The sequence below is a fragment of the Embiotoca jacksoni genome, unplaced genomic scaffold (assembly GCF_022577435.1).
Source record: "Embiotoca jacksoni isolate LCO1_2020_lvr unplaced genomic scaffold, fEmbJac1.0.p SCAF_1, whole genome shotgun sequence".
NCBI classification, from domain to species: Eukaryota; Metazoa; Chordata; class Actinopteri; family Embiotocidae; genus Embiotoca; species Embiotoca jacksoni.
The window spans coordinates 17,796,893-17,823,512 of NW_027185229.1; the positions used below are offsets into that span (position 1 = coordinate 17,796,893).

The following is a 26,620-nucleotide window of genomic DNA, read 5'->3' on the forward strand; positions in this document are numbered from 1 at the left end:
AAAAGTGTGAAAAGGCAGAAATGTGGACGTTGAATCACGCCTCGCTCTTTCCATTTTTGAGCCAAGCGTTTAAGCATTTTTGGTCATTTTTCAAAAGTTCTTGTTTAAGTGTCTGCTGGTGAACCCTCAGGGCTTCACCTTGGTTTACGTTGTCATGGTTCCTGCTTCTGTGTCGGTTAATGTGTTGCCTTTTAGAGCCCAATTTAAAATTGCACTGAAATATACTGGAGATTAGTTTATTCCTTGTGGTGGAGGACCTGCAGAGTTTTCTTTTTAATCTTGAAAAAAATCAGATTTATAAAGTTCGATTAACATGTAAGCGATAAAAATCGCCACACAGCTTGTTTTTATTTTCAGACAGCTTACATCACTTCACATTCACAGGAGCAGAAGTGCACTGAAATCCTTTAATTAAAAGAGTGATTAGTCAGTGTCAGTCTGGCATCATCGGTGAACACAAGCTGTTTACTGATGTTAATATTATGTCAAAGATGAACATTTTTGTTGTATGACAACTAAAAAGCTTTTTAGTATTTGCACTGTCTTCAGATGATCTGCAGGTGTCCTCGTAGGCCTTTGTAGGAGCATTACTGTCATTTTTACTGGTATGTCATATGTGTTTAATTACTTGAGCCCTTATTGACTATGTAATAGTTTGCACATGAAGAATATTAGGAAGGAAGAGATTTAATTTTGTAATTAGAGTTGCTTCTGGATTGACTGCAGGCTTATGTAACTTGCGCTTAATTCATAAGAGCAGAACAGGCAGACTGCAGGTACAATTTAATATCAGAAAACTTGGGTGAAAACGTTTTGTAGGCACTGTGTATGTATAACTGCATATAATTAACCATTCACAGCAATAGTTAAAGTTTCAAGAAGTCCACACCAAAATGTTAATAAGAATCTAACATCTTCATACTGTCATCTCTTTTTTTTTTTTTTACATTAAACTAATTTGGTCACTGTTAAGATTTACTAAAGTTTAATTAAAGTTTTAAAACACAGGAAAAAGTCAAACCCTGTGTCCAAAAGTTCCTGTGAAAAGCTGCCGTTAGTCTTGAGTGAAGAATTACAAGTGTGAAATGAAACGCAGCAGAATTTAATCTTTTAATATTAAAAAACATTTTATTTACATAAATTACAAGAAAGCACACACTGTTAGTCAACATTAACACGTCCTTTATATTGTCTAGTTGTCTACAGTTTTCATCACGTTCACTATAGTTAATCACATTTTGTTTAATAGAAGGGATAAATCTTTATCTCAAAGCTTCTTTTTTTTTGTCAATGTCGAAAACATTTGGATATATTCACAGCACTGGAAAGACTAGATAAGAACAGCATTTTATTTGTATAACACTATTGCTTCACAACCATCCATTTGACAACAAGACTCTTTAGGACAAGGCACGGTGCATTTAATCACATCTATCTGTAAACCAAAAAGATCACAGCATATTAAATCTATACAAAAAGGCTTTACAGTTGATACATACTGCTTGCTGTAGGAACATAATTTAGCTTTCACAGTTAAGAGTTACCCTTGCTGCTTGTCAGTCAGTCTACCCTGACAGAGTTACCTCTCTTCAACATGTTAGATGGGATGGGGGCTGGCTCTGTTGTACACAGCCCCGTTTGATGAAAGGATGACTGATGATGGGATGGTCTCGAGCTTAGAGAGGAACCTGTTTCACAAAGAAGAAGTTGTGGAGTCCACCACCTCGCGGCCGTTACAAACCGCTGGCACGTAGTTGGAGGCTGATCCTGAGAGAATAAAAGCAGTGATGTTAGCCAGGAAACAATTTTTCAATGATAGGAAACCAAACTGGGAACAAGAGATAAAAGCTGTGAGGAAAAAAAGATTATGGATATTGGCAATCTGCATCAGGTGCCATGTCTCACAGTAAAAATTGTAGGTACTTGTACATTTTTAAACTTTTTGTTTATACTTTATAGCTACTTTTAAATAATCTGATAAAAAAATGTATAAACCAAACATATGATCAGTGAATGAAATATGCCACACTGTTACAGATTAACTATCTTCCTGCATATCATTTTTATCTATCTCCTGCTTTACCAGCGCATCATAAACATAAAACCAGATCATAATCACAGGTGAAGGTTGTCTTCATGACAAATACATAAAAATACTTAAATACATTTTAATATATTTTAATGGCAATACTTCTGTACTTGTATTTTAAGAAGAACTTGTAATAGAGTATTTTCTATATTTTTGTATTGCCAAAAACTGTAAATACTTCTCAGTTCTTACATCAAATATAAATTTTTGGTTACATAAATATTTTAAGTCCAGGAGAAAAGATAACATAAAGCAGTTAATATAAGCCTTTAAATGCACAGCCGTAGTTTGGACTGAAAGCTGTTTGAGCTCTAAATAGCACACTCACTAAGGCACCATGTAAATTTAATATGTCTTGTGTATGCATTAAGTTTGTTAATTAGCTTTTGATAAGACTTGCTCTTATCCAGCATAAAAATAAACAAAATGGCTTGTTCAGCCATGCTGATGAAAAACCACAGAAGCTTTGAATATTGTTAAATTTCATTTCTGAAGTTTCTTTGCCTCCACTCATTATTCATCAAATAATTATGATTCAATAAAAATATATATATAAATGCAACATAAGGCAGTACTTTGCATCACCAGCTTCAGGCTGTCATTATTATTGTTTTATAGTGAAATACGATGCATATATTACCTGTCAGATATATTTTGAAATTTTAAACCGTGTGAGATGATCCATGATTCATCTGAAGGGAGCTGTCGGTTAGTTTAGCTGAGTAAAACTGGGAAAAAGACACCACAGCTCTGTCCTGAAGAAAACAAAATCTGCCTATCAGCACCTCTAAAGCTCACTAATTAACACACTATATCTCAGTGATGTAATCTGCACAAAACACTCAATGTAAAGTTGAAACGACGCAGCTTTATTGAGTGCAACTGGTGCAGGGCAATTTCTTGGCTGGTTGGCTCGGCTTGAAGTATCTACTAGTTGCCTGGCAACCCATTACGGTTTGTGTATGGATGAAACAAATAAACTAATGCAATAATAGTACGTTTCAGATGGTTTTGGACAGATATAATTAGGTAATACTAGCTGTTTCCTCCTGCTTTCAGGCTTTGTTCTAAGCTATGCTAACTATGTCCTGGCTGTAGCTTCATATTTAGTCTACAAAGCCTGTTAATGTGTTATCAATCTTGTCACAAAACCCCAGTAAGAAAGCCAATAAATGTGTTTTCCAAAATGTTGAACAATTCCCTTGAATGATAAAATGTCCAGTTAAAAAAACATTCATCAACATCTGGTTGTCTTTCACAGGTCTCCTAATCTCTTCAGTATCTACAGAGCTAGACACAACAACAATTTTCCAGATACAATGTTGTGTATGTTTGTACCTTTTGAGTAACTGGAGCTGGGAGCAGAGGCAGACGTAGATACGGCGGCACTAAAGCGTTTGGCTGTGACTCTGAGTGTGGACACGTTTTTCTGGGGCTGGAACAGGATGATGTGGATCTTGGGAGCGAAGAGGCAGCCGAGAACCACCGATCCACTCAGACTGACGGAGATACACATGGTGGTGGTCTGCACCTGTGAAGAGGGACAGATAATGAATATATATCATGCTGCACTTGGATTGTCTCCTTTTGTCTCCAAAAGGACTAATGACGTTTGTTCACAGGCCACCTGGCCCCACCACTCCTCACATACGCACACTCTGTGGCCTTTGATCGAATCGGTTCACTCAGAATTTTATTTATTTCCTGCTCTGGTTATTCCCAAACATTTAATCTAATCAGTGGAGTTCCCTCTCATCTCCTCTGTGGTTATCCCCAAACTCATTTACCAATCTGTTTATTTCCTCTTTTCCAAGAGTTACTAAAAAAAAAAAACATGACCTCCATGGTAAATTGATACTGGATAATTACAGGTACATCGAGTAATGTCGGTTAACAGACATTTATTCTGCAACTATTTAATAATCAATTCATTTTAAAAACAAAAAGTAGATTTATTTTTTTTTAAACAATATTAGTTTTAAGTTTATTTAGCAAACTTAGCAAACAATTACTTTTTCAGATAGATATTGTCAGTTATTCCTGCAGTCATATCAAATCCAGAGACATCTTTTATGTCCTTTTATGTTTCATATAGTTATTATTCTTGCATTACTAGCCACATTTTCATTTTCAATTATGGATGTGTGTGAGGTTTTGAATTATGTATGTTAACTATTCTAATTGTGCATTTATATGTGCATGAATATGAGGGCAAGAATAAGAATATGGGCTAAGCACAGCTGGCTGTCCTGGAAAGTCAGGACTCTGTTAGTCATATTTCAGTTGCTAATGTGAGCTGACTGCTGGGGTCATCTGCCTGAGCTCTATCTCTTCCCACCCCACTGGTTACCCCTGCAGTCCAGGAACTTCTATTTGCAGAACCACAGCATGAAGTGAAATCTCTCCCAAACACACCACACAACAACAGCACTGCAGAAATATGAGAAGTCCTCACGTTTTTACATAAAAAAATAACCAGTGAAAGCACCACCTAGAGTAATATCACTTTGTCTTAGTCTGCAGTCCCTTATCTCTGTCAGCCATAAACATGTCTTTCCTTTTAACAGTTTGCGCAAATAATTATAAAGCAATGGGAAGATTTAGTTTACCAGTATATTGAGTACACACACACTATATTGTTTACTATTATACACTATATGACTGACTGTGTCTATTTAATGTTGGATCGGGAAAGAATAGGAAAGTGATATGCAAACAATTTACCCTGAAAGCTCAGTCATTCGTTCATCATAATTCACTGGACAACAAGGCTACTCTCTCATCAGAATATCTCTACACGATCCAACTCAAATTTGAAAAGTGTCGTGAACCCACAACCATTATTATTGTTGTCACAGAACCAAAGCATCAAGGTCCCTGCTGCAGTGCCAAACCTCTGATTCTTTCAATTATTCTGCATGCTGTCTCCCCTGTATGAAGCCTAATATGAAACAACATTCAGTTGATCTCTTAAATCCTACTGAGGAACGAGAAAGGTGGTTTTTGCTTGGTGATTTGGGTGCCAGCAAGTCTGATCACTACGGACATGAAACACCGGAGGTACCTTGTGATGATACAAAGCTTGTGTGATCCTAGAGACACCCCCCCCATCTGTTTGCACAACAAAGGCCTTGTTGCACACCTTGACCAAAATGCTGTGGCAGTAGCCTTGGGTCCGCCTTAGGCAGCAGCTCTCATAACCTATATGTTTTGTCTTATTTGTCTTACTTCACACTGCGAGGGGAAATAGATTAATTTGTACTGGCAGATATAAATACAATTTATATTCTAGCCTGTTATGGCATTACAGTGCAAACAAGTTCAGCATGAATACTCACCTCGTTTAGTCATTGTCATCTGCATGACGCGAGATAAATTTAGCTTTTAGCGTTTTGTGTAAAGGCTAAAGGCTGCAAAACTTTATCCTGATGTGACATGTCTGCAGCAGTCATGTTTATTAGGGAGGTAGTCTTTTAAGGAAGCACTCAGCATCCCTGCTCACAATTAAGTGTGTGTGAGTCCCAGATATTTGGCCAGTTGGGATTCAGTCTTGGTTTTTAAAAACAAAAACTTTTATAAATTTACAGAATTCATCTTTTTGCACCTGAAACATGTCATTAAGCATTTAGTAGTGCCCTGATTCAATGAATCAGTGTGACAATCATTAATTATTTCTCTCAGTATATTCAGACCTGTTCTGTCTCGAGTCTTTGTTCTCGTCTTGAAAGATCCTTCAACCCACATGAAAAGAAAAAGTGCTCTTTCATGAGTCTAGGTGATGGTGATCAAATGGAATCTGAAAGTGGCACCTTCTTCTTTAAGAATGATAAACACACAAGGGGCAGTCATTTATAGACTTTGTTTACATTATTCCACATCAGTGTGATTGTGACGTTTCTAGAAATATAAATTATAAATACTTAATCGAATTCTTAAAACAACATTTCTTGGATAGTTACCCTGTAGTCACTGGCAGTGACGTAGAAGATGGGCTGGAAGGCGAGCCAGATGATGCAGGTGGTGTACATGGTGAACCCAATGAACTTGGCCTCATTGAAGTTTTCAGGGCACTTTCTTGTCTTGAAAGCATAGACCGTGCAGAGGATGATGAGGATGCAATTGTAGGTGAGTGACATGAGCATGCTGGTGTCCCTGCTGTTGCACTTGAGGGTGACCACGTTTCTCCTCTCTGCGCTCACCTCCTTCCGAACCCCGGGCACTTCCACCAGCAGCCAGATAACAGCTACGAGGAGCTGGCAGGAGATAAGAGCACCGCAGATTGCTACCTGAGACGCCGGGCTGATGAAACGTGGACGCTGGGCTCCATCTTTCACCCCGCTGAAGATGCGAGCAATGCGGTTGGTCTTGGTTAGCAGGGCGGAGTAACACACTGCGAATGAGGTGCCTAGACCTAATCGGCGCAGGGTGCAAACAGCAGTGGACGGTTTGGTGATGTAGATGAAGGTCATGCTGTAGCACATCAGCACTCCCAGCAAGAGGATGTAGGAGAGCTCACGTCCACTTGCTTTAACCACCGGTGTTTCATTGTGCTTGAAGAACAGGCCCACTACAGACAGGGTACACAGTATGCCAATACAGGAGATGGTAACTGGTCCAATGGCCCAGGCATCCTCCCAGCGGATGTATTCTTCAGGCAGATCATAGCAGCCAGTCAAGTTAGCCAGAGGCCACTGGCCAGAGTGGCAGTCAGCACAGGTGAACTCATCCTGCAGGTACTGGTAGGACTGACAGGGAATGCAGATCCAGCAGCATACATCTCCGGGCTGCATACTCTTCACTTCATTCTTCCTGCAGGGGTCGCTACACTGGGAGGTCGGTGGTGCGAGGCCACGCCAGGCTACCAAGGTGTTGTTCAGGGTCAGGTTTTGTTCCCAGTAGCCAACTTTCCTGTAGACGAACTTCCCCTCCTCTTTGTGGTAATGAAAGATGTTGTAGCGGCTGATGCTGTCACCAAAGGAGTCGAAGCGCACCGTGTTCTCTGTGTCTGCAGGTTTGAATGGAGCTGGTAGGAAGACAAATAAAGCAATGCTGACTTAAAGTTACTATGGAGAATTCTTGAAATTGATGTCCAAAAATATTTGATGAGATGAGAATAGCTGTTTTTTTTAGTAAATTCTGGGTGTATATAATCTTTTATGTCAAATAAAGAAAACGTACATCATTATCTTAATAAGTAACATAAATTAGTGTATATACAAATATATACAACAGTAAAGGTAAGAGAGCTGAACAACCCTGTTTCCAAAGAAGTTGGGACTCTGAAAAATGTAAATAAAAACAATGACTTGCAAATCATCTAAACCTATATTTAATTGAAAATAGAACAAAGACAACATATCAAATGTTGAAATTGTATTGTATTATAAATATTGTCTTTGACCACAGTTTGTCCTTGCATCCACAAATGCAGTTTAAAGCTATACTGTGCAAAGAAAAATAAATATATAAAGATGATACAGAAACACCTTCTCTGAGGCTAAGCTCATGTAAGATGGTCTGAGGCAAAATGGTGAACTGTCCTGTGGTCTGACAAAGCAAAATTTTAATTGGTGCTATTTAAACGAGATGTTTTTTGTCAGATTTTTTTTTTAAAAATACATTATAAAAATGTAATATCCCTTATACAAACATACAGGTTTCTTGCCATTTCAGTTCATCTAAACCTGATCATTCATTTTTCAATATCTAGTATTCTCAGAATAGTATGTTCCAGATACCTCCCACTAATTCTTTCATGGTAATTCATGGATTATTTTTGCTAATTGAATAATTGCAAAGCCTTGTTCAGCCCCATAGAGGAAATCATTTGAAGTATTAATCCTGTGTCATGATTGTTTGCAACCTCCATTTGCATTCCATTAACTCAATCACAGTGAGGTGAATTCCCTTTTTCAGCTCTTTAAAAAACATTCTCATAGCACAAGCGTTTACCTCTGTGTGGAGCATTTATGTCTGTGTGCTTGCTTTCATTGCGATGCTTACCTTCAAACTTGGTCTTCAAGATGAACTCCTTGTAGAACCTTTTGCCATTACCTGGTTTCATGGCATCACAGACCTTGGACGTGTTGGAGCACACTGCTTGCCTCATGTTGTGCAGAGCATAGGCCATGGCATAGACCGCGTTCACCACAAACATAATCTTAGACTCCTGCTCAAAAGTTCCATCTCGTAAATTGTGTTCACTGCAGCTGTGCTCTGTGAGGCTGCAGCCAAACCGGAGCTCCCAGAACTCCTTGAACCACGGGTTCCTTGTGTTGGTGTATGGGTTCAGCTTGGTGAAGTAGTCTTCAAACTCTCTGATCGGGTAGGAGGCTAGTTCAATAGTGAAAGCCCCTTCTGCTGCAGTCTCACTGGCCCTCACCACGCTCTCTTGCGCTCCCCATCCATCACTGGCCACCCAGATAAAGGAGACGTTCATTCGAGCAGCAGCCACCAACAGCAGACGGGCGTCCTCACTGCGGGTGAACAGGATGACCACCTTGGCATTGGACTTCTGTTGCAGGGAGCGGATCACGTTCTCGTAGCCCTGGCGGTTCATGGAACGGCTCACTTTGGCTGAAGTGGCGATACAGATTTGGCGAGTACGGGCCTCCTGCTGGAAGGCATCAATGCCAGTCTCACCATAGTCACCCTCTGATGCTACTGTCGACACATAGGTCCAGTTGAAGTAGCGCAGGATCTCAGCCATTGCCTTGGCCTGGTAGAAGTCAGGGGGCACAGTGCGGGCAAAGTAGTCATAACGGGTCTTATCACTGAGCTTTGCACTAGTGGAGGCATAGCTGATCTGAGGGATTTGGAACAATCGCAGAAGGTTTGCCACCTAGAGAAAGAGCAGGAAAAAATGTGATTCAAAACTTTATCTCATATTTTTACAATTGATGTCTTGATATACATATTTTTTTCAATATTCTATATATAAAGTGGCCTATGTATGTACTATGTAGTGGCATTAATTTGACTAATTTTGTAGTAAGCAGTAAAAAGAATGATGGGAGGCCTCCAAATTAGAATCTAATGAAGGACTTTGTTCAAAATGCTGCAATGCTGCATTTCAAGTATTTATAGTCTTTTTTAACCAGATATCCATCTGGTCTGCAGGTGAAGTGGAGCCACTCAGTGCAGAGCTCTGGTCTGAATATCTGCTTCAGCTCTAAGGCAGAGTCTGGCAGTGAAAACAACAGCAATTCGATTTTCCTCTATCTCAAACTGTTTATTCTGTCAGGGATCCACATCACCAGCAGCGATTGCCTAAAATCCCCTCACTGATATTGCCAGATAACAACAGCAACAATGGCACAGCGATAAGGGTTTTGTCTTTTGCTGTTATCTCTAGTTAAATCCCTTCTGTAAACTAATTTAAGAGTTGTGAAAATATTTGCCAGGAGTTATGATGCCCGCCTAACCCAGACAAATATATTGATTTCCCTGTGGAGAGGTTCACTGGTGGTTCTGAGTTCAACAGGGTGGATGATCATCTTTGACTGAAAACTGAAAACTCCATGTTCAACACAAACCTGCTGAAATGATTGGGTCATAGTCATAACATAAAATCATGGCAATTATTTCCCCACACAGCATTATGAAGCTATGACAGAGAGCCAGAAAAAAAATTGTCATTTTGCAAGATTCACAAGACACAGTGGTGATTAGTGAATACCCATGGGTTTCAATGTGACTGCCTCCTCTCTACAGCATCATTGTATGCCGGGAGGCTTTCCAAACAATGGCATCACCATGGATGTAATTGGAACCCTCTACACGCACACCAAGTCCCATTAATAGTACAATTCTCTTTTTCAGTTTACTCATCCTAGTCCACAATAATTTAAACTGAGCTATCAATGTGTGGTGTACTGTATATACACCAGAATCATTGTTTTCTAAATAATAGTCCGTTCCCTGAGCATGTTACTCAGCCATGATAGCAGCCGGCTGGTCTTAAGAATGATCAATTGATGAACTACTTTAAATAAAAAACCTTTTAAATGAAATGCTAGAAATTTGTTACACCTGTTCAGTCCCCTTGTCTGTTGTTTTCATTTCGTGCCACAATCCAATTCCTTTTTATTTTATTACTTTGTGACCAAACTAAGTCCTCACACGAATACAGTTTTATTTTTATTTTTTATTTTTATTTTTTTATGCTTCAGTTCAATAATCTGTATAAAAATGTGTAGAACACAACACCCCAATTTGGGCCCCCGCCAAGTTTCACCGCACCTTTGTTTTGGCCCACCACGACTTTACCTCATTGTTATTCTCCTTAATCTGAAGATCTGTAAAATCCTAACCGGAATGATAACGAACTGTTAACTTTGTGCAGCAACAAAAATTTGAAATAGGAGTTTTACGGCACTGTACAACATATTGCCGTTTAGCTTTCCTATTAAATTGTGTCTTATCTGCAAAGAAGCGTGGTATTCGCTTTTTCTCCTGCTACTGTTCAATTGCTGTGTCTTAGATCACTGACTTTGGGTTGCAAGTATAGATGCGAGATCGAAGCAGTGGTATATTGACAAGTGAACATTTAGAAGAAATTGACTGAAATTTGAATGTTTGGCCCTTCATAGGAAAGAGATTGGGAACCTCTGATGTAGATGATGATGACTAAAACTACAGCACAGAATCTAGAAAAAGGGATTCAAACATTAAATATTAACGTGAAAAAAAATCCCAATCAAGGTTAGGCATTTATTGTTCTAACACATTACACTCAAAGTTAATATGGAAAACATTAAACCTGCTAGACATCTGCCTATTAACAGTGTCATAGCATTTAATAAGCTGTTGACATAAGACTTGTCTTGTTTACTTCGTGTTTTCTTGCATTTGGTTGCACAATTCTCACCTCCAGACACATTTCAGACATTTACAGTTTAACAAACTAAAACAAACAGGGGGGACTTCTTGACATTGAAAACATGATGCAAACATACTCTGTTTAGCCTCAGAAATGACTGACATTAACCCTAATCTGAAAGAGGCCATGCGTTTAAACTCCTTAAACTGGAACACCCGTAAGACAAGAAGCAGCAGAAAACACAGGCATACTACAAACTCTTGAGGGGATGAAAAGAGTAAATATGATGTATTTAGACAAGCGAGCTACACCCGGCAGTGGTCCTTTCATACTGTTTCTATAGGATATAGGGCAGAGGTCTCATCACATTACCTACAGAGAGATATGATTTCTGTTGTTAGTGCATGAAGCAGCCTGCACTGATTGAATTCATGTTGCCTGGGATATATATACAGGATTTATGAGCCAGTCAGTCAGTCAGTCAGTCACACTTTCATGGTAATAAGGTAGTTTCCTCTTGCAGGTTTTTTCAATTGGCCTTCATCAATAGATTCCTGGAGAAGCTTGACAGCGCACCTTTCAGGACGGCACTGGAGTGTGTGACAGTGAACGTCTGTTCGCCTTCATGCGGTATCTCCCTCCTGCTCTCTCAGTCAGATAACAGTACTGGCTCAGGAGTATAAACTGTAAATTTGATCTCAGTGTATGAGACTTCCAAAATACTAAACTTTCATTTAACTTCGCAATTAAGTTGCACCCCTTTAGAGGGTGGTATAGTTTGCGTGGAGCTTTGACACTTTTACTGACACTAATTTATTTAAGACTAATTTATTCATAATCATTACAAACCTGTAACTCTAGACATTACTCAAACCTGAATTCATTCCCAGTGATCACCCAAAACACCTGAGCTTGTTTGGATCACAACTTCAGTAAAAATAAAAATAAAAATTGAGGCTCCAATTAGATGTTCTTCACAGTCCACTGGTTTAAAATCCAAAAGTGCTCCCCAAATGAGACATAGCTCTGGCCACAGCAACTCAAAAGTAATTAAATGATGGCAGCATATTTACACAACAACCTCCCATCTGATTTGATTAACGTTTAAAGCCTTCTTGCATACATTTTCATTTCAACTACATAAAGTAATATCCTAAATTCTCATGATCAAGAAATCATATGAGCAGTGCCCTAATAACACGTGAGGACAACTATAATGGCATTAATGAACTGAAGTATTTGCAAATAATTGCATAATTAGATTAATAACCTCATTAGAATTACAGGCTACATTTGATACATTATTGTGATTATGGCAGCACATTATGCAGTTTAAGGCTTGTTTTAGTTATATAATTTAGGAGGTTCATCAGTGAAACAGAGAGTTTTCTGTCTCCCCAAAAAGTATAAGTTATGTAGGCCTCCTTCCCTTCAGTGTTCCTCTCTTCCAGTCGCAGTGTCTTTGCAATACAGTGGGCAATAACAGAGTCCATACTCAATTATAAACCCACTATACAGGGAATAATATGACAAAAAATACTGCATGTCTTTATATGTCAAGAAAAGGCTTTATATTTGTACATGTCGATGACCTGATTTAGGGATTACTCGTGAAATGGATTACACAAGAATGATTTGTATTAGGATTATTAGTCATTCATTTAGTTTATATTGTATTTCTATATTTTCGATTTTGGCACATTTTATTTCAAGCATTAATGTTCACGAGTCTTTGTGTGCATAACGTATTGAAGGAAAGTACTGTTTTCTTTAAAGTCTATAGTTAAATTGAAGAAAAAAAAAAAAACATTTCAAAGTGTAGTTTTTTCCCAAAAGAAAACAGACATTCTAAACGTTTCCATTTAGAGCTCTCTGAACTTTCTCCCTCACTTTTAGACCTGGTTTTACTCCTCCCTATATAATACTTGTGCCACAAGCTAGCCGCAGATGCATAACATGAACAATAACGTGTTTAATGTTTATGGTCAACTGTGTGCACTACAATATAATAACTATTAATCATGTCAAAGAAGGAGGCCTGCAATGAGTGCTGACATTTTAAGGACAAAAGAAAAGCAAAAGAATGTAACAGTGGAGTCAATATCTGTTCCGTCAATATCACTGTAATATAATCAATAGAAAAATAAACTACGCACGGATCAAATTTAAAGCTACTTAGATTTTGTACTTATAAATTCAAAATCTCTGGTGTAGTCAGGTTAGGATGTGTGTGATGTGATGTGTAGGAGATGCATCACAAGGAGCAGCATTATGGGATTTGAGGCAGAAGCAGTAATGAAAGATATGAGACAGCTGGAACATGCAGTCTCTTACTCATGTGTCTGTTGTGATTTTCTTCAACATGGAAAGTCCATCTGAATGTCCCTGAGGTCCATGTCAAGCTCAGCCTAACAGTAGATACGGTAGATGACATGGTGAAGCTCGGGATGTACAGTGCACCAGCCTACAGCTGCTCACCAAAGATCCAGAAATACATGTTATGCATAATATATACTGTACAGTTCATGTTGCTACTGAGTTTAGCATAATGTAATTGGAAAATGCAACTGTAAAACCTTGAATACAAAGATACATGTACAATGTTGGCCCTGTGAACGACTGGCGACCTGTTCAGGGTGTACCCTGCCTTCACCAAAAAGTGAGCTGGAATAGGCTCCAGCTCCAGTGTGGTATAAATCCACAATAGCATCTTAAATCCAGCCATTTGAATATGATTAATAGCCTTACGCCATAATATGTAAGAGAATGCTAGTCAAAGGCAATGACATGTTTGCATGATTGTATTGCAGCAGTCCAAACATTCACTGAGAGGAAGCAGCATCAAGGATGAATCGTGCTACTTTACTGTGGAGAGACGGCTGAAGCAGCAGCACACCGGTGTAATTTAATTGACTGTGCAACATCAAGCACACACAACTTAATCTAAAGATGTGTTTCTTGTGGTCATTCACTTGGATGTAGTTTGTTCTCTCTAAGACAATTTGAAGCAAACTCAAGCAAGCACCAGATCTGAACTTGTCTCCCTGAGGATGACTGCAGCGTCTCTCTTCATCCAAGGATTATTTCTCCAAATTGGAAATTGGTTTACCTTTGTGGTGTCGCACACCTCTGATGCACTTGATTGTTTGAATTAGTTTCTGCCAACCGATATTTCAGATCCAAGTTCATCGCTGCGTTTTCGTATTCGTAGGCTACCTGCTGCCATGGATGGAATATCACAGCAGTGCACTAAGTTCCATTTGAGTATATATCTGCCAGAACTGCTACCCATCTGTCCTACGGCTGATGAGGATTATTTTTTGTTTTGAAATGGCTTTGTTGTATCCTGCCTCCCAAAGTTTTCAACAGACTGCTGCAGGTGTAATTTTATGATAAGACTTGGAGACATGTCATACACATAAATGATTTGTCCTCAACTAATCAAGGGCCCTCAAAATACCCTGACCTCCAAAAACCTTTGAGAGAAAGAGACAACTGCTGCTAAAATCACATTCATCCTCATGAACATGCTAACTTGAATTAGCATGTCACAACATTTCTACATGTAAATATCTACCTATAACATTTGGGGAAATGCTTTGAGAGAGATAACTGAGAAGACTGATACCACTCAATTGCTGTGCATTAAGAATAGGTCTATAGCCAGGAGCCTAGCTCAGCATAAAGCATGTGACAACAACAAGCCAAAATTTGTTGTTTAGGGAATTGACCATTTTAAATTTAACCAAGCACAGTAAGCGCAGTATCTAAACTGTTTCAAGCCCAACAACCATCACTCAAAGTTCTTACACTTTGTTGAAATTACAGTCAGATATAGTCGCCACTGGAGTCACTCTCAGAGTCCTTTGTTCCCCAGATTTATGTGGCACATAGTGTGAACATGGTGAAGAGTCCTGTGTTCCCCAGCTTTTTAATTACATCAAAAAGAAAACTACTTCACAATCATAATAATAATTTATAAAATTGCACATGTTGAGTGTTGTCATGACAACGTGTATCTACCAGTGTCACATCTTGTCCTGTCCGCTAAGTTTTTTTCTCTCTTATTTTTGCAATTTTGTGGTTTTATTTCCTGTTTTATTTTGGTACTTGTGTCATTTCAGGTCACTTAACTTCAAGTCCTTCGTGTTTTCCCGCCCTCTGTAATTGTCTGCCCCGCCCTGTTTGCTTCCACCTGCATCCTATTGTCTCGCTGTCCTCCTGGGTATATATAACCGTTTCTCCACTCACTTCTTTGCCAGTTCGTTCCAGCGTTTCCTATCTGTGAGTTTGTGAGTGTATGACCTGAGCTTTTGTCTTTTTGGATCTGTCTCTGCCCCTTGCCTATACTTAGTGGATTGTTTACTGTTTTTTGACTTCTGGAATGTTTTTTGACACTGCGTTTTGGATTATCCCCTGGACACTGTCACCTGTGGTTTTTCTGAACTGTTTTCAGTAAAATCTGTTCACCAAAGTTGTGCTTCCGGGTCGTGCTGTTGAGTCCTATAATTCCTGCCTTGTTACAATCAGTTCTCTCAGTATCAGCTAAAGTGCTCTCCTAGAGTTCCCAATGTCCCATATTCCCAGGGTGTTGTGTTCCCGAGCTCCACAGTACCATACAAGGGGAACTTGGAGACGTTACCCAGCTATGTGTTTGGTTAATATGACATGGGCTAGTGTGTGTTTGATTTAGGGTTGAAATGGGGAACATAGGACACCAGAAACATTGATCAATTCCTGTAGCCATTCATATTTTTCAGCAAGCAATAAGACTACTATGGAGTATGACATTCTTATGAGAAAGCTACTGTTTGTGTTTTGGTAGGATTTTGACAACTGGAACCTCCAGTGATTTGTCAGAAACGTTAGATCCAGAAGACTGGCAGCTGCCATCTTGAGTTGTCCGTTAATGTGAGTCCTCGCAAGTTGAAACATGGGACTATTTCCCATCATTACCTTCCCTCCAGCATGACATGAACGGGGTAACTCTGGGAAGTCACTACTAATTTAAATCTGACTCTGAAGGAAGTGAGCAAGTATGTTTCCCAAAACGTTGAACTATTCCCCCATGTGATGTTTAATATTTAGCATGTACTGTAAGTAAAATAGCAATGTTACAAAAACATAGAAAAACACACCATATCAAGGTCTACACAAATGTACTTGTACATGTAAACGGATGTGCTCCACACATACTGCATGTATTCACGTCAGTGCTGACAGATCTAAACCGGATATGAGTGCTTACTATATATATATAGATATATATATATAGATGAGAATGCACTGACAGAAGTTCCGTGTGTTGATTTGCCTTCATGTGCTATTTCAGGAACAGACAGTTCTTCATGTTAAACTTGCATATATTATTTTCACAAAGAGCAACCTTTTGAGCTGCTCTTGAGTGCAGATAGATCTGCTCTTTAACGCCTTCTTATCTCAGAGCTTTGAGATATCCTCTCTAGCCTCTAGCACTTAGGAAATAAATTTGATAAGTCTGAAAATTTTTACTGTTATTAAGGTTGAAGGGCTCCTGTCACACAATCTTCAGCACTGAATTCTAAATAACAGCTACGAGTAAGGACTGATCATTTATTCCTGTGATACTATGTGAAAAAAACAACAGCTGAAAGACAGACAAGATGAAGGAAAGTGCATCCAGAAACCTAGCCTAGCAGTATTATTGACTGTGCAGGTCCTGACTCTAACCAACCTTCCAGTCATTAAAAGGTTTTCCTTTACTTTGAATGACATTCTTCTGTGCTAATTAGAGCTGAGAATTTCACTGAATGTGTGAAAATTTCCAGTTGAAAACATAACAGTTTTGGAGAGGTTAAGAAAAGAAAAGAAAAGAAAAGAAAAGAAAAGAAAAGAAAAGAAAAGAAAAGAAAAGAAAAGAAAAGAAAAGAAAAGAGAAGAGAAGAGAAGAGAAGAGAAGAGAAGAGAAGAGAAGAGAAGAGAAGAGAAGAGAAGAGAAGAGAAGAGAAGAGGAGAGAAGAGAAGAGAAGAGAAGAGAAGAGAAGAAGTTGAGGGGGGTTCCGTTATAATATCACATGATAAACAAGACCCTTTTGAAGTTAACACCAAAGCAATTTTTTTTGCTCACCCAACTCACTCTGTGAAGATGGAAACACAATAAAGACAGAGACCTCTCTGCTTCCTCCGCATGACACATCAACAGAGTTAATAAACTGAGAAAAACCAAAAATATCACACTTCAATATATTAAGCCGGACAGATGTTACAACCTCAAAATATGGAGGGGCCTCCAGCAGCAATCGTAGGAGTTTGTTTAATGGTCTTAAAGGATTTGCTAGGTGTTGTTGGAGTATAAATCTAAGATTTTATAATTCTAGGATTCTACATTCTCGATGGCTATATTTGTACAATAACTCACCTCTGGCAAAATCCATCACAGTACAATAACACTGTTGACTGTGTTTCTTGGTTTGTTTGTATATAATATATATAGATATATAATGTACTGTATATACTGTGCATTTTTATATTTTATATTTATATTTTTTACTGCTATTTACTGCTATTTTATTTTATTGCTTTTCTATTATTATATTATTCTATTCTATTCTATTCTATTATTTTATTCTATTATTTCTATTATTATCTTATTGCTTCTGTATGCTGCTGTAGCGACAAAATTTCCCCTCGGGGATTAATAAAGTAAATACCTACCTACCTACCTGTAGAGTGAAGGGAGAGTGGATGATCTTGCCATATTCAATATTCAATTTAAAGAATGATGCTGAACTATCAGGATGAAAGGATTTGTTGTTTTGTTTGTGAATATTGCTAATTAAAACAAAATACCAGATTTTTCTTCTCTGAGTGCATGAGTGTAAAACATTAACAGTTACAGTGTGCATTTATGCTCAAATTTATTTGCATAAATTTGCTGAAGATAAAGTTAGAACTCTGAATCTGAGCAGCTTTTATTTTGAGGCTAGCTCGGAAAAATGCCAGAGCTCTTCTTAATGTTATTTGTCCTGAAAACGTGTGGGAATAGTTCAAAAGGATTTCATTGTTCTTTTTTTAAAATGATATCTCCATAACGCTAGGTTGAATTCAGAGCTGTAAAATGCGAAGGCTGTTTAGACTGAGTCATCCCTCAAGGTTGGTTCTATATAGCTAACATTCCAGATGGCAGTAAAAGTTATTTTCCAAAACTTAAACAGTGAACAGACGTAATGAGGATGACAAAGTACGACATGAGTAAGATGATGATGGAAGCATCCTAAATATTGCGGGGCTAATTATGAACGAATCCTTTGAGGCTCAGGGGAAACTGGCTCATCTCCCACCATCTTTACCACATCTCGTCCTTGGCCCTGTCATAGGCAGCATCAGCCTCCTCTCCACATGCAGGTGGACACATCCCTGCCAGCCAATGAAGATGCACCCCACAGATGGGAAAAGAAGCTTCCCCAGGACGTTCCCTGGCACTCATCCTCCTCAGTTTTAAAACGTCCTTCATCTCCACAAAGTGCTTCTCTGGGATAAATAGGAAGTGTGTAAACTGTGACCTTTAAAAAAAAAAATCCCACCATTGGCTTCTAGCCGCTCTCACGGCTCGATTCATTATAATTCCCAGGAAGTGAAGGCACTAACAAAGGGACTGTTGAGCTCAGTAACAGTGGAGGTATGTATTCAAATTCATACAAAAACACTCAAAAGCAGAGAGTTTCTTTTGACTCTTTGTGACTGTGTGGCTGCTAAAGACTCATTCACAGGGAGACATACAAACAAAGAAAACATGCTGTCCTTTTGTCAAAACATCTTTAACATTACAGGCGAGGAAGATCTCTAAATCATTAACTCCTTTCTAAGAGCAGAAGCCCTGTATGTGATGGTGGTGGATGTCTTCAGTCCAGTCTGTCTGCCTCTCCATTCAGCTTTAACATGCTGAGATGAAGCATACATCTCTGCAGACTCATAGCAATCATTTATCTGAGGTTGGATCGCATTCTGGCTGCAGCACTGGACAGCACTGGAGTAGAATGAGTGTTTTACCATATTCCCTACTGTGTGGCAAAATGGGGAATCTTAAAGACGAGTCCAACTGTCATATTTAAGATGTAAGACTTGGGAGATTTCAAAATTGTATGGAGTATTTGAGTTATAGGAATGAACTGAAGAAACATTTGTAGTGACTAATTGAAAAGGTGTGGTGGAAAAAAAAACTGATTTTAAAGTATAAACTGTGTGAATAGTAGCTAATGTTTCAGTGGTATTGTGACAGGGACTTTACAACTCGCCTGTAATATGACTTTTAATGCCAGTGAGGTTTTGTATTATGACTGCAACCCATGAATGTTGTTATTTCCAGCAAACCACAAGAGTGTTATGGTTTGGACTTCATTTCCATTTTTTTGTTTTCATTGATTCTAGGTTTTGGTTTTCCTGTTTCACTTTGTACTTTGGTAGTCTTTAGTTCAGTTTGGGTATTGGGTTTCCTGTTTTACTTTGTAGTCACTCAACCTCTGTGCCTTGGTGTACCTCACTTCCTGCTCTTGTATGATTGTCTGCCCCATCCTAATTAGTTTTCATTTGTCCCTCATTGTCCTCTGCTCCCTAGTGTATTTAGTGTGTGTGCTCTACTTTCCTCTTTGTCAGCTTGTTTCAGTTGCCTATTTATTCCAATGTGTTTGAAACACAATAGTTTTTTGGCCTTTCTTCATTAATTGTCTTATTTTTTAGTTAGTTTTAGTATACCGTAGTTTTTGATTTTCCCTCTTTAATTCTTTTTGAATCCAGCCTAAGTGGACTCATCTTGTTTTTGGATGTCCTGCCTTTAGTTATTGAAGCCTTTTGTTTTTATGAAAACCTACTTCATTGTGTTTTTGGGTCCTTTCTGCTCTTGAACCACAACAAATTGTGGTTTAAACTCAATGTGTGACACAGCAAACGAAATACATTTTGTGGAGCTGAAACATTTTCGGTGACCAAAATGTCTGTGGTCACATTAAACTATGCACTAGGTAAAGTCACGCTGCTAATGCTGCTGATCTTTACATGTGTATATTTACCCAAGCCTTTGCCACAAATAAAAAAAATAACTTATTATGTGTGTGTGTGTGTGTGTGTGTGTGTGTGTGTGTGTGTGTGTGTGTGTGTGTGTGTGTGTGTGTGTGTGTGTGTGTGTGTGATAAATGTGTTGTGATCATGTGATCGGGAGTCAATGGAAAGTGTAACCAAATTATTTCTACACACTTTGGCTCACTAACACCGAGTGCATCATTATGACATGCGAGTGCAATCTGAATTAATTAATTATGCTCAAATGCATTGCCTCTAGCAATCCTTCATACGTGTGTGAAAGGTCAATTTTCTTTGCAAGGCCGAAATGAAGTCGCTGACAAAGTGATGGATGTCTCTGTGAATGTTGATGCTTCAAACAAAATCATCCCAGGTGGATTCTTGCTCCTGCAATGGCAAAATATCTTCTACTGAAGGCTGCGTCCTCCAGCTCAGAAAAAGGGCAGATACAAGGAAGTTTTAGTAATTATCTGAATTTGCGGGATGTAATGAATGTGTCTGTATGCAGATTTAAAGTATGCGATTTAATCCTTCCCAATGTAACACAATGCATGATGAAAGTAAAATGAATGACTGGAATGATTTAATGAAGTAATTGTGTTTTTTTTTTGTAAAGTACTTGCAAAAATCTTGAAAACATTGAAATATTTGCAGAAATTACTTGATTACAGAAAAGGACTAAATCCCTTACACATTCATACAAAGATTAGGGCTTTGTTTTGGTGAATAAGTTATGAATAAAACAGTTAACATTGATGCCTATTAAGTGACGTCGGAAATCCCAGACCAATCACTAGAGAAGAACGACAGTATTGTACTATTCTGTAAAACCCCGCATCATCTTCACTTATAAAAAGGAAATGATATGAAATGCCAAAATTATTAAGAGGTAAATGTTAATTGCAGGACACTGACAAGTTGTAAACATCGCCACCACAAACATCGATGTAAACATTGTGAACCACAATGTTCACGTACTGATTTTTTTTTTTTTTTTTTTTTTTTTAAATATCAGTAGCATCAATAAATATTGGGAAACATAATAATTTTGTGTCATTATGGTAGTATTGCAGTGCCACATGTGTTACTGTTTTGAGTAAATGCTTACAAATAGGACTGAAACACTGAAAATGTGAGATAAATGAATTTGCACACTTACCTGAATTGAAACGTCACTGTAGGATCCTCCAATGACCCCAGAGATGGCCAGTGGAACCTCGTTCTGGATGGGTCTGGAGCCATCTGGGCAGATGAAACCTGGATCTTGGACCTTGGTAAGGGAGGCCCTGACAAAGTCTAGGGACTGCTCCAGAGCGTAGGTGTCCTTCGAGCAGGTGTCCAGGATGTGGGCCCCGAGCTGGAGTCCGGGAAGGATGTGATCGCTGGAATTAATCTCATCAAGTGCCAGCAGCATTGCTTCCAGTCTCTGGATACCTCTCTCCTCATTGATCTTACCACAGTCCTCCATCCCATCACCTTTTTCGTGCACTGGGAATAGGCCTCCAATTATCAAGTCCCCGTCCATGATGATCTCGCGCTTGGCCGCGGGAGGTAATCTGAAGATGCTGGGCAGGACTCCTGGTATCAGCAGCTCCAGCAGGAACATGTGGAGAGGCCAATAATGGGCAGAATTGGCCTGCGACTTGGGGCAGAGCACTGAACTCAGCATGGCAGGATCAGGTCGCAGGGTTTAGCTGGCTGAAGTGGAAAGGGGTGGATCGTTTCACAGAGTCGGGGGGCAAATGACTTTAAGGTCTTCTCTCAGTGAGTACAGCATGTTTGATATTTCCTGAGTGAATGAGAGGAAAACATAATTGAATCAGTTAATCAGGAATGAAGCATCTATCTATCTATCTATCTATCTATCTATCTATCTATCTATCTATCTATCTATCTATCTATCTATCTATCTATCTATCTATCTTTTGTGTTTTTATGTTTTAGAGCATGTTCAGGGAGAAAATACAATTCAACCTACAAGAACATGCCCACGAGTAAGTTTTGTTTTTGCTATTTCTCACAGATTTTCTAACAGTCACACCGATAATATTTTTATTGCAAGAGGTTCTTATCTTTTTTTTATCGATTCTTACCTGAACTGCATTACTTTTTCCTGGCTTATTGCGATTTTTAGAAATGTTAAACAGAAAATGTTTTTATTGGACAAGCCCAAACCTGAGACTGTTTTGTCAGGAGGCTTACATTGAGCCCTGAATGTCAGGAGTTACTTTCTGAAGAGAAAAAGAATTGGATGTCATGTCAGGCAGCCTCTTGGTGTGAAATACAATCGCTGCCCTTTAATCTGACAGACAAACGCAGAGTTACCACCTCAGAGTGACCACACCAAACATTAATAGATATTTAAGGCATCTCTCCAGTGAAGCATAATTTCCGAGCTTACAACCAAGACATCACATAGACGGTGGCTCTCCTCAACGGCTGGGGTTGCCATGGAAACATGGTGGGTAAAAAAAATAAGGGTTGGACTGCAGGGGAGTGGGCAGCGAGACATGTATGCAAATATAGATTCCTATCAGGTTGAGGTTACATGTTTGGATCTCACCAGGAGTTTTTATTATGTCTGATTAGGGAGGTGGGCAGGTTCAATCACAGTGCTCAGAGAGAGGGGGAACCAGTGCTGTTTATTTCAAACATTTGTCATATTCATCAAAGAAAGAAGTTCATCACAAACACATGGATTTCAGTAGATTTACATGGTGACCATCCACTCTAAAAGACTCACAGTTTACAGCCTTTTCAAGATTAATTTCAACATCTTTATCATAACCTATATCAGCCGTCAGAGGATTTGAATGTCAGAGGGCTGTAACAATGGCATATAATATCAACAGAATTTGTCCGTGAGCTTGTTTTAAATATTTTTTAATCCAAGTTGAGATTTTAGAGGAGTCACGCTGGTAAACCCCCAGAGCTTGGCTGTGGTTTGGACTATTTGATGTGCTGCCGCTCCCCTCTCCTTTAAGAAGCAGTTGGAAGCTTATTACTGACTTTTTTCCCCTTCTGTCATACATGTGTGTTGTTGCTGTCATTATAATTTTACATTAAAAAAAAGTGTCACCCTTGCCCATAATCAATCAGTGAGTACCGTTTCCTGTGCTCACCGAGGCAGAAAACCGTCACAGTAGGGTATGCAGGGGGTGGTTACACAAACGCCCGCTTCTGCAGATGCACGCATGTGGTGAATGTGTGTAAGTATGCTTTTGCAGGGACACTGAAGAATATCCTGTGACATCTCAACAGCAGTGGAAGCATCAAACAAGAGAGAAAACGAGGGGAGGGGGAAAAACGTAATGCATGCTGACTTTCTCCCCAGATAAATATCACATCAGGTTGTGGGTGGGATACCCGATGGTGCATCCATCAAAGAGGATTACATGTGCTAATGTAAGACGCTGTAATGTAAAATCTACCTCAGATCTGCTGTGTCCTGAACAGTGGAGGCAGGTGTTTGCTAGTGCTGCGCGACATTTGCCCTATTATTAGAACCAAGGTGAGAAAGTAACTTGAAGAGCTCAACATTAAGAGTCTAATTGGTCTTCTATGCTGTCTGTTGGCGCAGATGGGGGCTTTCTGGTTGCAAAGACTAGGTCACAGTGTGAATTAATGGTGCAATAAGAACCAGCCAATTAGGCAGACTTATGCAAATAGGCCAAAGTGTGGTTGGAGGTCCAGGAGAGTCTCTCAAACCTCTGAGAACTACAAATAAATGCTGGAGAGGCTGAAGTGGACACGAATTACCAGCTATCAAAACCATATTTTCTTCCAATTATTTCAAACACTTATTAAATGGGTACCATATTATCAGCTTACACGAGCATTTAAAATGCAGCCTTTGCTTAGTACTAAAGTAGCTTTTATCAGGCCTCGATCACATCATTAAAACTATCTTGAATCAGCTGTCACACTCACACTCAGCAGCCAATAGAGTCACTCACTCCCCGGCTGTCTGCGCACAATATTCCCTCTGAAAGGCAAGTTCAAAAAGAAAAGGCAGTGTGCTTCACTCCTCTTTGAACCATCAGCTCATGCATTACTGCTCCTGCCCAGCACAGAGAGGATTTCTCCAACATTAGCATAACGATGCTTTGAGAACATCATTCCTTATTGTCCTTGTTATTTACGTCTGGGAAATGAGCGAAAGAAATGGTTTGGAATTAAGGACAAGACACGGACACATCACCCATTTGTTATTGTTGATGTGTGCCATCGAAATAATGGATGCAAAATAAATCTTTTTGTTTTAAAACAGTGATTTATGTCTAAATTGCATGCTCTCAAACTTTTAGCTCGGGCACAATCTGTTTACACTTTTTTTTTTGAATACTTTAAAGTACAAGACATGACATTTAATTTAATACCTACTCCACTACACATGAATCATTACGCAGATTAAGTAATGTCAGTCTAAACATAGCACTTGTCCTATGACATTTAAAATACTGCTCTCCAATGTTTATGTGACAGAAACTGATAAGATAGTAAAGTATGGAGATGTTGTGACAAAATCCAAAGCATGAATTAAGCGTTATTCTTTTCTTCAAATGGGAAATACAAATTACAATTTGTTGATGTTACACGACACCAGAATGAATAGATTTTCACATTCTGCTAGGAAGCCGAACTATAGTCAGCACAAGACAAATTACCCTGGTCAAAGCAAGAAACCTTCATATACGACTAATGAAACACAAAAAGAAAAAAAAGAACTGCAGCCTCCATAACTCATCTAATGATTTCCATCATTATATAATCTCCAGTGAGGACTCAGTTTATCCCTCCACCTGGACTTGTCAGCTGAAGGAATTAGGATGCCTCTGAGGTGGCCAGCAGCCAGGTGATTGTGAGTTTGAACAAAGATCAAATGCATCATTTTATCAAAATAGCTCAGGGGAAATCTGGTTGTCAGCCTGTTTAACTCTCAAAAACTACATGATGATTTTACTGTGCTAATATCCCACCTGGATATTTATTCGGAGGAAAATTAAATCAGACTGAGAGACAAAGTGCAGATACACTGGCTACAACAGGTTGTCTTTGCTTATTGACTGTTGGCCACCAGGGTGGCACCATCTAATAATGCCATAATAACACATCATCCATCAAGACATATTGTGGACATGTCTCCTGTAATTGATCATCCTCTTACATTTGCTGCACAACACCCTGACTGACCCACTGACAACATGTTCATGCAATCATGAATTGTTCCAGAGCAAATCAGTTTTTTTTTACTGTTTTAAACTGAATAAATACTTTGCCATGAAAATGAACAGCTGCGTTACTTTCTGCAGCAGGAGTAGTCTATTGTTTAGGGTGCTTTCTAAAAGCTTTGATTAGCTTGTGAGGAACGTGTCCGATATTAAATTATGTAATTTTCTTTTGAGGCAGTAATTGTGTTGAGTAATCTCTCAGGTCACGCGGGATTATTCATCGCCAGATATATCAGTACACAATCACACTTGTCTAATGATATTGTAGTATCAAGTCCGCCTGCTGTTTAGTGTTCTTGGACTTCCTTGCGTCTGAGATGTCGTGAAATTTAGGTGGAATAAAGAGGAATGATAGGGAAATGGTCTGCTAATGAATGATTATAGTAGGCTATTTCGTTTGGTGGCAGTTAACTTCAGATCCTGGGAAACATGGTCATTAAAAACACACCGCCAGGTTAAAATCAAAGTTATGAATGGACCATTTCTTACCTGGTTGTAGCACTAGATGTGTCTTCCCGAGTGTATTTGCAGGTGTCCTTAGCACAAGCCGTGCTTCACTAGACAGAGAGCTTCATGTGACGAGCAGAGTCCAGATGTTGCTCACTTTGGGCATGATTGCCAGGCAGCAGTTTGGATCTGTCCTTGGTTCTGAAGTGTTGTTCACATTGGCAAGTCTTACAAACTCCTCTCGGTGCCCCCCAACTTGTGCCTGACAGCCACCGTGAGTGCAAGCGCACAGACTGCCGTCCGAGTGCTCATATGTCCTGATCGGATCGAGGGATTCTCTCTGTTTGTTACTGCGAGCTGGACTGACAGGCGAGTGAATCTAAATTAAAGAGTAATCACGCATTGTTATGCCTTGCGTTTTATACGTAGCTGCGTCTCTTCGGAAAGTTAATCAAATCAACTTGAAAACAAGAGCTGTTGAGAAAAAAAAAAACCTGCAGCAGCACCGCCGGATCACACTCTCTGCTCCTCCACACCTCTAATGAGTGCGAGAGTCTCCGTACTTCCCTCTCAGTAACCTGACGATGCTTCGTACAGCGTTTGTTTGCAAGGCAGCGAGCTGAGGTACAGCACCGAAATAGAAGCGACTCAAAAATAATGAAACCCGATTCACAAAAAAATGGAATGTGCTCTTGTTATGCAGGAGTAACGGATAAAAACAATGACGAAAATGCATTAATCAAAATTCTGTTCCAAGCTCCTTTTAAGTGACTCATCTATTGGATTCCCTGTGGAGCGGAGTTGTACGGTGTCAATCTAACTTTTAATTTAAAAAAAAAAAAAAAAAACGAAAAAAGGTGGGAAAAAAGTCTTTCTAAAAAGATTTTACAAGATGCTGCCTCTCTCCGGCTAAATTTAGAAAGATGAAAAGAGGGAAATGAAAATCAGCTTCAGTTTTTTACAACTCTATGAAGGCTG

General features: G+C 39.1%; 1 protein-coding gene across 1 annotated transcript; it reads right to left on the minus strand.

Moving 5' to 3' along the window:
- Window positions 1–1,091: 1,091 nt before the first annotated feature.
- grm2b (glutamate receptor, metabotropic 2b) lies at window positions 1,092–26,620 on the minus strand. Its single transcript, XM_069144682.1, has 6 exons — window positions 25,685–26,620; window positions 21,124–21,753; window positions 8,093–8,930; window positions 6,049–7,112; window positions 3,428–3,620; window positions 1,092–1,767 (listed from the first exon to the last, which is right to left on the minus strand). Exons 2-6 carry the CDS (start codon window positions 21,631–21,633, stop codon window positions 1,694–1,696), a joined length of 2,679 nt encoding a protein of 892 aa, XP_069000783.1. The 5' UTR covers window positions 21,634–21,753; window positions 25,685–26,620; the 3' UTR covers window positions 1,092–1,693.